General features: G+C 47.3%; 1 protein-coding gene across 1 annotated transcript in view; it reads right to left on the bottom strand.

The window, feature by feature from the left end:
• Positions 1–15,553, bottom strand: part of LOC103000706 (glyoxylate/hydroxypyruvate reductase B-like) — a 19,286-nt gene continuing 3,733 nt past the window's right edge. Inside the window, 6 exon segments of the mRNA XM_057527027.1 lie at positions 1–600; positions 1,656–1,788; positions 3,086–3,265; positions 3,268–3,338; positions 4,809–4,980; positions 6,527–6,911. Coding sequence (XP_057383010.1) covers positions 543–600; positions 1,656–1,788; positions 3,086–3,265; positions 3,268–3,338; positions 4,809–4,980; positions 6,527–6,911 — 999 coding nt within the window. The 3' untranslated portion in view covers positions 1–542.

The following is a 15,553-nucleotide window of genomic DNA, read 5'->3' on the forward strand; positions in this document are numbered from 1 at the left end:
TATTCATAAAATAGTTGTTAAACCTCTTGGCCACAAAAATGATTTCACATGGGACACTGGGAGTGCATCACCTATTAAAATAAACTAAGCTTTGGGATATAACCCTGGTATTTGCCCTGTGACTTGTGAGTAAAAGTTCATTTTAGTAGGCAACAGGGGTGATAACATGACTTCTCCATTTTTGAGTAAGTTGACAACTGTCTAAAATGGTCATGCTTCTTTATTTATATTGAAATTATTTTTTGTTCTAGATTAGTGGCTCTCTTATTTGGTCTTTACACTCTTAAAAATTAAGAACCCCAAAGAACATGTGTTTATGAGGGTTATGCCTGTCAACGTTTATTGTATTAGAAATGAAAACTGAAAAAAATTTAATACAATCGTACAGAAGCACACATTTCATTAGCTGTTAGAGTGATGATGTCATCACATGTCCTTAAGTCTCTGGAAGACTCCACTGTACACTTGTGTGAGAAAACATGAGTGGAAATAAATAACATCTTACAGTATGATGAAAATAGTTTCGACTTGGAAGCTCCTCTCTACTTGCTAGATAGGATGCTGCCTGATTCATGAATTATTAAATAAATCCAGTTAGACCTTTAAAAAGAAAAAAAAATTAGTTTTGACTTCATAGACCCCCTGAAAGGGTCTCCAGACCACATTTTGAGAAACTCTGTTCAGAATAAATTATTGTTTTTCTCAGAAATGTCTGTAAGTTCTATGACCAATCTCGATAAACTTAGGTATTAAATTTGGTCATAATGTCAAACATTCATCTGACAGTAATTTGCTTACTGGATAGAAATCAAAGCTGGAGGAATCAAAGTTAGGAATAGCTGGTTTAATGAATGACAGCATCAAGATTCAAAATAAATGACAGAACCAAGACTCCAGTCCCAACAGGCTGGATCACTGGGTCAAAACACACAAGCAAACGAAATTAAATACAAATAAATGTAAAATTCCACACGTAAACTTAAAAAAACAATTGAGAGAATAACAATTTCAATTGTAGCTGACTAAAAACTTAACGAGTTAAGGTGCAGTGAGGCTGCCAACACAACCTTTGCGTAATTTCTCTACAGTGGTCAGGCCACGACATGAATACTGTACAGTGCCATTCTCAGGAGCACATTTTCAAAGGACTGTAAAATCTAAAGTGCTGGAAGGCAGGGTGTCTGGAAATGACATCATTTAGGCTGCAACGGAAGGATATGAAGATACTCAGCCTCAAAAAAAAAAAAAAAAAAAGACTAAGATGAAATGTAGTGGTTGTCTTAAAATACATGAAGGTTTGTAAAGAGGAGAATAATCAGAGTTCGCCTTTGATGCTCCAGAAGGCAAACCAGCGTCGGTGGGTAAAGGGAGGACTACTTGGCTTGATGTGAGAAAGGCTGTTTTGTGCAGTCTCCATCCGCGGGGTCGGGGGCCTGAGGGCCCTGAGCACCCTGTCCGCGAGGTGTTGAAGCAGAGGCCTGACCCGCTGCAGAACTGGACAGGTCACCAGGGGCCTGCTCAGGCCCCTCCAAGGCCAAGACCCTACGCGATTACAACACGTGGCTCAACATGGCCGCAAAAGCCAAAAGCAGCAGTTGTCTGAGGACTGCTCCACCTGGATCGAGAAAACCGTAGATCCTGTGTGGCTTCCTTACTTGGGCAGGGGTTCTGGGTACGTCACATCCAGCGCTGCTGCTTTAATGACCCCGGTCTGAAGGGCTTCCACAAGGGCGTCTTGATCAACTAACAGACCTGGGTGGACAAGACCCCTCCTCGGTAGGTCCCACAGTTAGTGCACTCTGGTCACATTCACTACTGTTCTGACACGTCTTGATCTTGTCAGAGGTTTGACAGCATGTGAACTTCATTCTGCCACTTCGTTCTCGGACACTGACAGCCTGCTACATGCCAGGCAGTGCACTAAACCCTTCACAGATGCTGTCTCGCCAACTCCTCCACTTACCCAGCAGAAGTCAATACTCTTTTTACAGGTGAGGCTTGTAGGTTACATGCTCAGCCAAAGTCACATGCTTCTAAAGCATCTACCCAGATCTGAGCCCAGGTCTGTCTGACCCTGAGCCTAGGCCCTGCCACTTCACCACACCGCCTCCCAAAGCCACCGCAGGGTTCCAGGAAACAGCCCCCAGATAGTAGTTTTAGGTACACATTAAAAAACCAAACAGCCACAAACATCGCCCATAACTGCATTTCAAATACAAGATAGCAGCAGCAGCTGAGAAGGAAACCCCTTCCTCCCAGCAGAGACCTGCAAGGAACCTCCTTCCTGCTGGCGGGCTGGGCCGCCCTACAGGTCACACAGCACCCAGCCTGCCTGTGCTGCTGGTGGAGAAACTAGTCCCAAGCTCTTTCCTGGGGTGATTGTTTTTCCAGAATCTTTACTTTGTCACCGACCTCTGACATTACCAAAAGCATATAATGCACTGGTCCTTCCTGCTCACCTACAGGGTCTGAATTTTCAGAAAACCTTCAAGCACACTAGCTTGGCCCTGTGGGGGTTCACGGCAAGCCCTGTTTTCCTTGTTTTACGGAGGAGAGACACGGGTGGTTCCTGGTGATGCCAGCTCTCTCATGTCTTCCGGCCGCCGATCCCAAAGGCAAGCCGCCCGCACGTCTGAGGCCAGCACCGGTCCTCACGTGTGCTGGCTCCCCCAGCGCTGAGCACTCCGACGCTTTCTTCTTCACAAATGCCACACCAAGCCACCAGAAAATCTGGTTATCGCGCAGGGCCTAAAGCCTCCTGTATGCAAACAAAGCTCCACGTAAATGTCAAAGAACCAACCAAACAAACACAAAGTTATTTTTTTAAACTGAGGCTCAGAAAATTCATCCCCATAAAGGGGATGGTCAAACTGTGATTCCGCTCCCCAAGGAGATGCCCATACTTGGATCTGAAACCCCACAGTGTACTATTCTCATTCTTTTTGTTACTAATTTGAGGTTCAAAATGACGTGAAGACAAAAATCAGACGTATTTCTAAATATAAAGTAAAACCCCTTTAGCTCACCACCCAGCAGTCTAAGTGGATTTTTCAGACCGTTCAGGGAAAAGGTTGACTGGGAGTGCCGAGAGGCTGCCCAGGGCTGGGGGCGGGGCCCTCCTGCACAGCCCCCCGGCCGACACACAGCGGCGGGGGCGGGCACCTCTGCTGATGCTGGGAGAATGGCGCTGAGCTCCATCCCACCCCGCTCCCGCCCCCCATCAGGCCCCGGGCCTGGGGCGTCAGGCTCACGGCCAGCATCATAAGTCCCATCGCTGAAGCAGGTCATCCCGCCCCTCGCAGTAAGTGGCCCCAGTGGCTTCCTCCTCCTCCGATTTTCTGTGAAGGGCACAAGGGAGAAAAACCGCGTTCTCTAGTTAGAAATTCATCAACTCCCGGAAGGAGTTTCTGAGAGGAGCCATGGACTCAGTCTGTCCTCCCCTGGGCCAGACCCTCACGTGGGTCCAGAGGCGGCCGGACCCCGAGGCCAGGGCTCACCCATGGAAACGACGTGGGCGTCTCTGGGTGCTCTGAGCCCCGTGTCTGTGGGGTGTCACACCAGACGGCGAGCCCCTTGAGGTCAGGAGCTTCCTCTCACTCCACTCTGAGCCCCCAGAGTAGGGTACACGCCCGATGGTGTCAGACAGGCTTTCAGTGACGTCCAGCATTGCTGAATATGGGCAAACACATCAGAATTTCCAGAGAAAAACAACAAAACGGGAGAGAGCCTGGGAGTGCCATCTGTTCAACAGAGAGCAAGGATCCAGGGGTCTGGTCCAGGCAGGAATGAGTGCTCTGTTTCGGGTCCAGTCCTAACTCCTGCTCTGGGCACCGCAGACAGCTGATTATTCAACAGAAATTCCAAGCTCCAGGGGGTCACAGCACCCCTGGTAGCCACTACTGCCCTACAAATACGGAATACAAAACTACGTGAATTCTTTCTACACATCTTGGCCAGCGGACCACCTGAAGGAGAGAGGAACGGCCAGCACACACTGCCACTGAGAAAGCCCTGCCCACCTCACACGCCTTGTCCTGGCCTCTGCGTCGGCCCTCACCGCGCTGGGAGCTGTGACAGCTACCGAAGCCTCGCCACTATCCACTGTGCAAACAGGGTGGCTGAAAAGGGGGCGGTCCTGATGTAAAGTCTCCCAGCTCACCCTGCCTCTGGGAGTGGAAATCTATTCCGTGGCAACAGAAGCCACTGAAAGGCTGTGAACAGCGCCATCATCTGGCAGGTCTGCAGACGGCGCTGAAGTTCGAGAGCACAGAGCAGCCCCTTAGGGGGCGGATACTGCAGGTGAGAAAGGCCAGGGCCTAGGCCGGTGGCAGGTGGCAGCGATGAAGTGAGAGTGAACAGGCAGGTCTGAGGGTTGTTTTGAGACAGAATTAACAAGGCTGGGTGTTGGGCTGAATGCTGCTGGTGGAGTAAGAGGAAGAGGGCTTCAGACTGAATACCGTGTGGGGGGGAAGCACACACCTGTGTGTTATGTGTGTTCCAGTGTGGACAGCGTCTCCCATGATGAGGAAGAATCACTTTACAAACTGAAACAGAGCACAGCTGTAGGTGAGCCAAAATCTCCTTTCTCTCTGGTGAAATTTTTTCAATGAAGAGAAGATTATCTGCTGCATTTCTGGGTGATCATAAAAATACCACAGTCCCTTCCTTGATCATCAATCCTACTTTTTGGAGAAACAGAATAGGGGAATTGTATGAAAAGTGGAGGAATAATATATCTAAACTGTATTTAAGGCAGTGACGGTGCAAGTTCTGCTCAGTTAATTTCAAGTCCGTTTTCCGAATTTTACCTGCGTTTCCTGTTGTGGTAGAGAATCTCCATGTCAAACGCTCTGGCCCGCTGAGCGATCTTATAGCCAATGCTGCCCAGGCCGATAATTCCCAGAGTGGCCCCTGTCACTTCTTAACCCATCCAGTTTGTAGAAAGGTTCTCCGTATGTGGCGAAATAGCCAACTGATGACATGAAATAAACACGATGCGGAGTGGGCAGTGTGGACAGCACCACACGCAAAATCCCCACAACCCTCACCGGGCCGCCTGAAGGGGAGACGAGGTTACAGGAAGCCCGGGGCTGACCCTGGGTGCTCACGCATTCCTATCCGACAGCAAAATGTTTCTGCAAGGGAAGAATGACAGGAACAGGGCAGTTTCCTCGCAACAAACCCCAGCCTCCTGGCAGAATGCTTTAAAAGAGCAACTTCTGGAACTTCCCTGGTGGTACAGTGGTTAAGACTCCAGGCTCCCAATGCAGGGGGCCCGGGTTCGATCCCTGGTCAGGGAACTAGATCCCACATGCATGCCGCAACTAAGAGTTCACATGCCACAACTAAGGAGCCCATGTGCCACAACTAAGGAGCAGGCGAGCCGCAACTAAGGAGGCTGCCTGCCACAACTAAGACCCAGTGCAACCAAATAAATAAATAAATATTTTAAAAAAAACCCAGCAACTTCTTTCACATTAAGGGAGGATTTCTGGTTAAAATTTGTTGGTTTTGGTGTGTGCAAGTGTCTGTACATTTGTGACTACATGTATGTGTATGTGTGTGTGACTGTGCATATATTTGTGTGTGCATGTGTGTGTGCATGTGTCTGTGAGTGTGCACATGTGAACCAGCAGTCAGAAACAGAACCGGCTCGGACTTCCCTGGTGGTGCAGTGGTTAAGAATCTGCCTGCCAAGGCAGGGGACACAGTCAATCCCTGGTCAGGGAAGATCCCACATGCTGCGGAGCAACTAAGCCCGGGCGCCACAACTACTGAGCCTGCACTCTAGAGCCCGTGAGCCACAACTACTGAGCCCGCGAGCCACAACTACTGAGCCTGCGTGCCACAACTGCTGAAGCCCACGCACCTAGAGCCCGTGCTCCGCAACAAGAGAAGCCACCACAGTGAGAAGCCCGCGCACCGCAGCAAAGAGTAGACTCTGCTCACCGCAGCTAGAGAAAGCCCGCGGGCAGCAACAAAGACCCAACGCAGCCAAAAATTAAAAATTAAAATTAAAATATTGGAAAAAAAAAAAAAAAGACGCAGAACATGCTTGGTTCTTGCCTCCTCTTTCCTCAAGCCCCTTCACCCCAGAGCTCCACCAGGACAACGGCCAAGTGCTGAAGTGCTGCACTGCTCCTCCCGGGGACGCGCCCAGCAATGTCCAGTGTGTGGGGAGCTGGGGTTCTGCCTGCTCACTTGTGGGCCTTCACCCCAGGGTGGCATGCTGAGCGGCCAGTGAACTACCCCAAGGGCATTTCCACAGCGGTGCTGAAAGTACTTCACACGTTGCGTAGTGAGTGGAATTTGGTGGAGGAGAAAACAGTGTATCCGACAGATCACACGGACTGCATGTGTCTGGGTGCCGAGCTCGGGCCTGACTAGGCTGAAACAACCAAAAGTGGCACCAAGTCCAGGGCAACAAAGTCCTGCACGCAGTGTGAAGAGGTCAGGGCTTTATCAGGTGTGATATTAAGTATCTGTCATCTGATCTCTGGAAAACAAGCATCTCCTGGCTGTTTGCCTTCCATGACTCTCCGAGCTGCGGCCAGCAGCAAGGCCATCCCCAGGTCTGCCGTGGGGCTGGAAACAGCGTGTGGCGTGTTGGCCGCCTTCACACCAAAGCTGGCAACGAGTCCCGGGTCCAGGCGGTCCAGCCCCGCCCCTACGCTGGCAACGGTCTTCAAGGAGGGCGGGCTGCGCAGCAGCTCCTGGCTAACGGCCGGCCTTCCGCCCCAGACGTACATGGCTTGGATCTTTGGACCCAGCTGTGTTTTATTTTCCAAAAATTCTTGCATGGTAATGAGATTAAAGTGTTTCTGCAGGTCTCCAGCATGATCTTCACATATACCATATTGTCCTTCAAGTCCAGACACCAAAACTCCAGGTAGGTCCTGATCGCCCGTGGCCTGCAGAAAGATAGATGCAATTTCTGCTGTCAAAGAGAGTCTCCAAGAGAACAACCCATATGCTCTTCTACTGCTCTTTAGATTTTCTAAATTACAACAGGACTGGAATTCATTTTATTTCCTGGATAAATTCCTGTAAAACCTGTAACGCAGCAGAGCTGGACTCTGAAGGTACCAATGCTCCCATCACTGCCACTTTCTTCCCCACCCGACAGGGGTCTTTATTTCTGCCCTTCGGCTGTGGTGGCAGCCTCCGGGCCCCCTCCGATGGCCACTCCTGGTGATCACGCCTTCGTGAGACCCCCAGCCTGGAGTGCACTTCTCGTGAAGAGAACGCAGCAGAAGCGAAGGGGGGTCCTGCTCTCCCCTGCTCCCCCTTCTCCCGGGGGGCCAGGGCCATGCTGGGAGGCAGCCCTGTGCCAAGGCCCAAGTGAGTGGGAGGCAGAACTTAAGAGGCTGGCCAACGGCCTGGGAGCCTGGGGATGACCACAGCCCCGGCCAGCGCCTTGACTAAAGTTTCCCGAGGGACCCTGAGCCGGAACCACCCAGGTAAGCCACTCCTGGACTCCGACCTGAAGACATGCCCCCATAACAGAGGTTTGTGGTTTTCAGCCACTAAAATTTAGGGTAATTTTATGCAACAATAACTAACAAATAAAACTGACCATTTTTTACTGTGAAAGTAAAAGATACTTTTTACTGTCTGTCAAACAAATTAAATAATGTTTTATGTTCTTTGTTCCTAATTAAAAAGAAGATATTTTTAACATTTTATAGCTTTCTTCCAAAAAGAAAACCAGTTGCTTTCAAGAGTGGAGGCTAGTGAATGCATTTTATCTTTGGGTCACAAACTTAGCTAAAAATGTTTACAATGTGTTCAAAGCTCAGAGCATAATGGGCTAAAAAACTTGTGTTTACTTTTTGGACTTTCAGTAAAAGATTAAAAGAGTTTCATTCAAGATAAGATTTTAGTTATTTTTATAGAAAGGAGTCTCAATTCCTGACTGCTTGAACGTTGGTTACGGAGCAATGACACACATCCATCACGCCGTTATTGTCAGTGGTCGCACACGGAAAAGATGCAAGATCCTCCGAGTGACTCCTGGCTGCTCCACGTGCGAAGAGGGAGAGAGTCGCAGTCGGGACAGATAGACGGAGCAGGGGTGGGAGCACCGGGCAGACGCAAGAGCTCGCTCCATCCTTGGGCTCTGGCTCTTGCTCTGTAACTCCTTGCACGAGCACCAGCCTCTGACCATCTCCACTCACAGCCAGGAGTCCAGCAAAGGAGCACGAGACAGGAAGTGGGACCCGCCATCAACAGCTTCGGGAGAAGGGAGCGTGAGCCGTGTCTGCCGCTGGGCTGATGCCTGGGCTCAGAGGAGCGGGCAGGGCCGGAAGGCGAGGACTCTGGCTCTGGCACAGCTCTGCGGCTCATCGAACGTCTCCCAGGCTTCCTGCGTTCTTGGTGAAACCGCAGTGATATCAACAGGCAGTGCTTTACAGCTGCACCGTAAGATCACATTTCATTCTCCTCCCCTAATTTCTGCATAAAGAGAGCTAAGTGGACATGCCTCTGGCAGGTGTCCTTGGATGCACAGAACTGACATGATGGTTAGGTTGGGAACATTCTGACAACAAAGGAACTCACCACAAAGTAGGTGTATTTTTACACAACTGCATTTTGTCTAAGTCAAAAGATAAACCCATATGTGAAATTTGGAAAAGTCAAAAATTTTACAGCTTTGTTTTTGGTTAACAGAGTGATAGTTCAGACATGAAAATGTAGTTAGACTACGTTTTCTAACTGCTATGTGCATTCTCCTTACACTGTTTAATTTGAACTGCTAGCACAGATTAAAAATTGGTTTTCTCCTTGCGAAATGATTGCTTAATTAAAAAATAAAAGAATACGTATTAACTTTGTTGAAATTGCCCTCAACAGACCCAAGGCTCTAAATTCAGGATTTTCTTCTTTTAAAGTCCCTGTAAAATTGAGACCCACAAAAAGAAAAATAAAGTAGAATGAACTTCCAACCTCTTCTTTCAAAGGAAAGTAAGACCGACGTTTGTCTAGCACTCATGAGAGGGAAGTGTGGAGGGAGGCATGCAGACCCGTGACCAGTGACTGTGACTGCCCGGCTGGACGCTGGGCCCAGAGGAGGACAGGGCAGGAGGAGCTCTGGGGTAACACAAGTACAGAGAGAAGAAATTCAAATCACAGAAGGGGCAAGGACGGGGGCAGGCAAGGGGCAGGGGAGTAAGGAAGGTATTTTTAACTTAAAAAGCAAAAATGAAAATAAAAACCAATTGCAACCAATAAAAATATGTTTTAGTTTTTGGGACAGAGAGAAAGAAACAAAGATGGGGTGAGGGCAGAAAGAGGACAAAGCAGGACCAAGTGCAAAGGAGGAGCTGGGCATTGGGTTCAGGCTGCTCTGCCTGGCTGTGCTTCCCTCAAACTCGCTATCCCCCAACGGAAAGTGAGGGGAACAGACCGCCTGGCGTGGTGGCCCTGACAGTGAAAGAGAACATTCAGAGCCTGGAGAACCTACTGCAAGCCTCCAATGAATGGGAGTTACTAATGTTTAAATCTGAACAACAATTTAGATATTTACCCAAGTGTCTAGAAACAAACTTACACCAAAGAGGGAGACTGAATTCATACAACACAGTAACATTTCTTAAAATCCTATTTCCTCATGAAGCTTCCTCTCTTAATATTTGAGAGGTGAGTCCAATACCCGCCCCCCATCATCCTCACATCCCCAACGTGCCAAGACTTGCTTCAAGCTGGAGCCAACTGACTTCTATCTTCTCTCCCTGCCACTCTGTCCTCTTATCCTCTCTCCAATCCCTTTCAAAGTCTATCCTCATCTCACCTACCAAGCAGTTCTCTGCCCTGTCTATGGGTATAAAATTAAAGTTGTTTGTTTTCTGTCCTCTACAGATTCCCAGCCCAGCTTCTGCTCCAAAGAGGCTCAGAAAACAGCCTGGGGAAAAAAAAGAATTCTCCGTAATGAGGGGTAGGTGACGCCATGGTTAGCCCCTCTGCTTTTATAACCATCCTTAGCTTGATATTCTGGATTTGCTGGAGAACAATCTGTTCACTCATGACTAGATAAGAGCACCTAAAAGTTTAAGATATACCAAAGGGCATATCCTTGAGGGTGTGTTTGCTAGTTCTAGCTTAATGAAAACTGCACTGTTTACACCCTTTATGTGAGGTTTCTCCAGTCACCAGGTATCAACAAATCCAATGTAATTTAAAACCAATACTGTCACAATGTGTCTCAGCAAAAACAGTTGCTTCCCTCCTAAGAAATGGTTTGTCAGGGCCTGCTAAACATTAAGGAAAAAAAGACAAGATAAAAAAACCTAGGGACTTCCCTGGTGGCGCAGTGGTTAAGAATCCGCCTGCCAATGCAGGGAACATGGGTTCGAGCCCAGGTCCGGGAAGATCCCGCGTGCTACGGAGCAACTAAGCCCATGCACCACAACTACTGAGCCTGCACTCTAGAGCCTGCGAGCCACAACCACTGAAGCCCGCGTGCCTAGAGCCCGTGCTCCGCAACAAGAGAAACCACTGCAGTGAGAAGCCCGCGCACCGCAGTGAAGAGTGGCCCCCGCTCGCCGCAACTAGAGAAAGCCACGCAGCAATGAAGATCCAACACAGCCAAAAATAAATATATTAAAAAAACAAACAAACCTGGATTCATGCAGGGGAATAAACTATAAAATCTGATGTGGATACCTGAATCTATTCATTTAAAGCTTAATCTGCCACTGCCTGGAGCTTAGAAAAAAGTGAGTACCTGTCCGAAATGACCTTTAGATTCTGGCAGTGTCTGAAGCCGCCTTAAGTCTTCTCTCGAACAAGGCAGGTATAAATAACAACAATGTATTTTCCTTATTAAATTCTTCAGGATTGTGCCCTGCGAGCCCAGAAGGGTCTTAGGATTCTAATGCTGCCCACCTGCCCCAGGTGAAGTTCCAGGTCAGTCACACCCACGCGGCAGAGCTCAGTCCAGTCTCCCGCCCACACCGCGACATCCGGGTCTTTTAAAAAGACCCCAGATTCAAGGGACGCTCCAGCAGGCCCTGTCTCCCAGGCAAGACCCGGACAGCGAAGGCGCGAGGTCAGAGAGCGTAGTGCCCCCGCCCCAGTCCTACGGCCAGCCACGCGGGAGCCAGGCCCCAAAGCCCGCCGACTGCACCCCCAGCCACGCCCCCAAACCGCCGACCACACCTTCCAGCCACGCCCTAAGCCCGCCCGCCGTGCCCAAGGCCACGTCCCAAGCCCCACAGCTTGGTCCTCCTCTGCTAGCCCCGCCCAATCAACTAGGCCGCGCCCACATCTCCGGCGTTCGGTTCGCGGCCGGGAACTCTGGGCGCCAGGAGTGCGCATGCGAGACGCCACCTGAAGGGCAGGTTGCCGAGGCCCCACCCCTGGCGGGCGGGCTTGGGATGGAGCCTCTTTCAGGAGCGGAGTCTGGGTGGTCGGGTGTGGGGCCTGTGTGGTGGGGAAGGTTGCTGGCCTGCTTCGGCGTGGGGAGTGTGAAAATTAATACACAGAAACCTCATTTAAGATGGAGCCGAGAGGCCAGAAGGGATAGCTCTGGGCACCACTCCCAGAGCCTTTCTCCGAGTCTGGAAACAGCCCAGCCAATGGGAAGCTACTACACTTCCAACTCGGGGTTCCCTCCAATGGGCTCTTTGTTTATAACAAGCAGCCACGCCCAACTCCCCCTTCTCCTCTATAAAAGAGTTTCCCCTGCTTTGTTCTCTGGACTTGCCTGTGGTTTGCTATAGATTGAGCGTTTTAAATTGCAGGTTTTTGCTGTTCCTGAATAAACCCACTCTGCTGGTAAAGTAATCAGCTATTTTATTGTTTTAGGTGGTCAGGTGGGGGGACCTTGTGGGGGGGGCGCATTGTTGGGCAGGGTCTGCACGCTGGCGCCTGGCTGGCTTCTGAAAAGAGCAAGTCTCACCCTGAGATCAGGACTGCCTTCTTCCCGGGAAAGTGGGCGGTGGATGACGCAGGCCCTCCCTGCGGCAGGAGGCCTCCTCCTTTTTGGCACTGCCTACGCCCAGCTCTAAGTCACCCGCGAGGGTTTACTCCTGTGTCTCCACGGTTCTGGGTCAGTGTGTCACAAATTCAGTCACTTTTCATAGTCACACACCACCTGTGTTGCTATTTACTCATTTTCCCCCCTAAGTAAATTAAAAATCAACTCAAGTGTTTACTTACCTAGTCAAAAATAATACTATCTGGGGATATCTCTGGTATTTTTAAAATTAGACTAGATGGTACTACTGAGAACAGGTAATGGAACACTTGTAGTCCTCTTTGGGAAACACTGATGAGTGTCTCATCCAGTGTCCTGGCTTCACTTGCTGCCTTCTACTCTGATGGCTCTCAAATTTTTATCTCCAGCCCAGAACTCCTCTCTGGCAGCTTTAATTACGCTGATGCTAGTCTCCCTACTTCCCTCTCTTCAAGTACTCCCTTTGCAATCCTTTCTCCTGTACATGGCAGCTTAGATGCCTGAAGGACATATAAATCTGACATGTTAATCCCCAGCTTAAAGCCCCTTGGCAGCTCGCCTTGTTCATATGGTAAAGTACAAAATCCTAAGCACAGAGGTCCCATTATCTGTCCTGTCCACCCAGCAAACCACTTGTGTGCTCTGGTCATTTCAGCTGCACATTGCCCTAAACTGCCATGCTCCTGGCACTGGACTTGTTCCCTGGCTGCCTGGACTGGACCCCAGCTCTTCCCCTAGTTCTCACTCATCTAGCAGGTCCCCATTTAAGCGTAATATCCTTAAGGAAGCCTTTCCTGAACTCCTTAAACTAAGTGTGTTCCTGCTAAATGTTCTCGTAATACCCTAAACTCTTTACCTGTAGGACTTTGTTGTAAATCCAAATTCAGTGTACGATCTTCTGTGTAATGTCAGGCCTTCTGCTAGACTACACTCCATGAGGGCAGGGACTCAGTCTTGTTATTGTTCTATTTCTTGATAACAGCACCTGATATCCTGTCTGGCACATGTACATGCTCAATAGATATTTGTTGAAAAACTAAAGAATAAAATACAAATAAGGGAGGAAAGCTTCTTAAAACTGTTTGGAAAGTCTAGACTGAAAGAGGACATAGAGTTTTACTATTCTATCTCAAGATCATAAAAAACTCTTGAGAAAGCATCGCCTTGCAAAAGTGAATACTACCTGTCACGAAAGATTATTTGGAGTTTTATTACCAACCAGCTACCTAGCCAGAGGGCCTCTATTGAATTTGGTCCAGCAAGAAGAATTCACAAATTGCCAGAATCCCTGCTGTGTTCAGTTGGAAGTAAATATAATGAAAAAATTAGAATTTGATAAAACTGGCCTTAACTTTTAAATTAAATACACATGTTATAAATACACAATGTTATAAAATATACATGTTATGAAAACAGCAATAAAATGAGCCCCTGGTTATATACCACCAAACTTAAGAAATATACCATTACCGCTACTTTTGAATTTCCCTGTGCCACTCCCTGCTGCTCCAGATATAACTCCGATCTTGAATTTTATGATATAGATAGATAGATAGAAAATTTGCCTAAATAATATATTGTCTGGTTTGGCATATTTTTGCATTTTATGTTAATGGAATTATACCTTATGTAGTCTTTGGTAACCTCCTTTTTTTCTAAGCTTGTCAGTATGTGAGATTCATCCCCGTTTATACATGGAGGTGTAGTCATTCATCTTTACAGCTATATAATATCAATAAGTACACCTCAGTTTATCTATTTTTCTGCAGTTGGATATTTGCATTGCTCTTAGGGTAAGTAAGGTTGAGCACTGGCCACTTTCAAAGAGAGCACACTGTATAAATTTGAGGGTTTCTCCCAAGAGTTCAACTCTCGTCCCTTTAGCAGGCCTGGATGTAGAAATTTCTTCACCTAAGCATACAGTCCTGGGTGACAGGGTCTTTTGCCTCCTGACCATTTCCCACCCAAAGTGAGGGGTTCTTTTAGAACTCCTTTGCTTGGCTTGAGGCAGGATGGAAGCATCCCTCTCTTTCCCAAAGAGAAGAGAATGAGAACGGGACTGTACATCACTCCACAACTTCCTCCAAAGAAACGATGTCACAATTTTTCCCTAACACATTTTCTTACCTCCTCTTCCATATCCTCAAGAGTGATGGACAAAGAGTGTTTAAACTATTCTCTCCTCTGCAGAATCTGGAAAAAGCTGGTCTGCCTTCTTTATTTGGAATATGGCATTTTAAATCATTTAATCTTCAATTTGGGGCCTCTGCTGAAATTTGAGAGGAAAGTCTCACTGTAACATTGTCTTACATATGACTTAAAACATTTCTCCTTTTAAAAATGCAAATCCCTCTAGAAAAGTTATAAGCCTCTCCAGTGATTTTTTTATTAGTAACAATTAGTTCAGTCAAATTGCCTTCTTTTCAACTTAACTCAAGCCAGTTGCTCTGCAGGAATGGGCACTCTGTCTGGACATGTGTATCCTTTCCCAGTTAGGAGACACAGGGACATCTTCCACCAAACATCTGTCTTGCTCTTACTTGAGAATACGAGACTGCATTATTTAATGCTTATGTTTAGTCATTTTTTTAAATGAAGAGTTCAAATGGAAGTAGAAATGCGGAGTCTTGGTCAAATAATCGATTTTTCTTGGCTGGGCTGGTGACTTTTCAACTCATTCTTTGAGGCCACTATTATCAAAATCAGACAAAGATACCACAAGAAAACTACAGACCAATATCCCTTGTGAGTTACAGACACAAAATCTTCAATAAAATACTAGCAAACCAAATCCAGCGACATATTTTGAAAAGTTACTGTGACCAAATAGGATTTATCCTAGGAATGCAAGATTGGTTTAACATACAAAAATCAATGTGGTACACCATATTTAGAGAATAAAGGACAAAACTCACATGATCATCTCAATAAATGCACTAGAAAAAGCATCTGACAAAACCTAACGACCTTTCATGATTAAAAAAAAACAAACAAAAAAACCAAAACACTCAACAAAGTAGGAATAGAAGAGAATTTCCTTAACCTCATAAAGGGCATCTGTGAAAAGCCCACAATAAATATCCTACTTAACAGTGAAAGTCTGAATGCTTCCCCCACTTGGATCAGGAACAAGACAAAATGTCTGCTCTTGCCACTTCTATTCAACATTGTACTGGATGTTTTAGGGCAGTTAGACAAGGAAAAAATAAAAAGCATCCAGATTGGAAGGGAAGAAGTAAACTGTCCCTGTTTGCAAATCATATGATCTTATATATAGAAAATCCCAAGGAATCCACTAAAAAACTATTCAAAATAATAAATGATCCAACAAGGTTGCAGACTACAAGATCACTATACAAAACTCAATTGTATTTTGTGATATACAGAAATATCAAATCACTATGTTGTGCACCAGGAACTAACATAGTGTTGTAGATCAATTACACTTCAAAAAACAAACAAAAAATTCATGGAAAAACAGATAAGATTTGTGGTTACCAGTGGTGGGGGGTTGGGGGAGGGGGAATTGTAAGAAGGTGGTCGGAAGGTACAAACTTCCAGTTATAAGTACTAGAGATGTAATGTACAACATGATTA

The sequence above is a fragment of the Balaenoptera acutorostrata genome, chromosome 13 (assembly GCF_949987535.1).
Source record: "Balaenoptera acutorostrata chromosome 13, mBalAcu1.1, whole genome shotgun sequence".
NCBI classification, from domain to species: Eukaryota; Metazoa; Chordata; class Mammalia; order Artiodactyla; family Balaenopteridae; genus Balaenoptera; species Balaenoptera acutorostrata.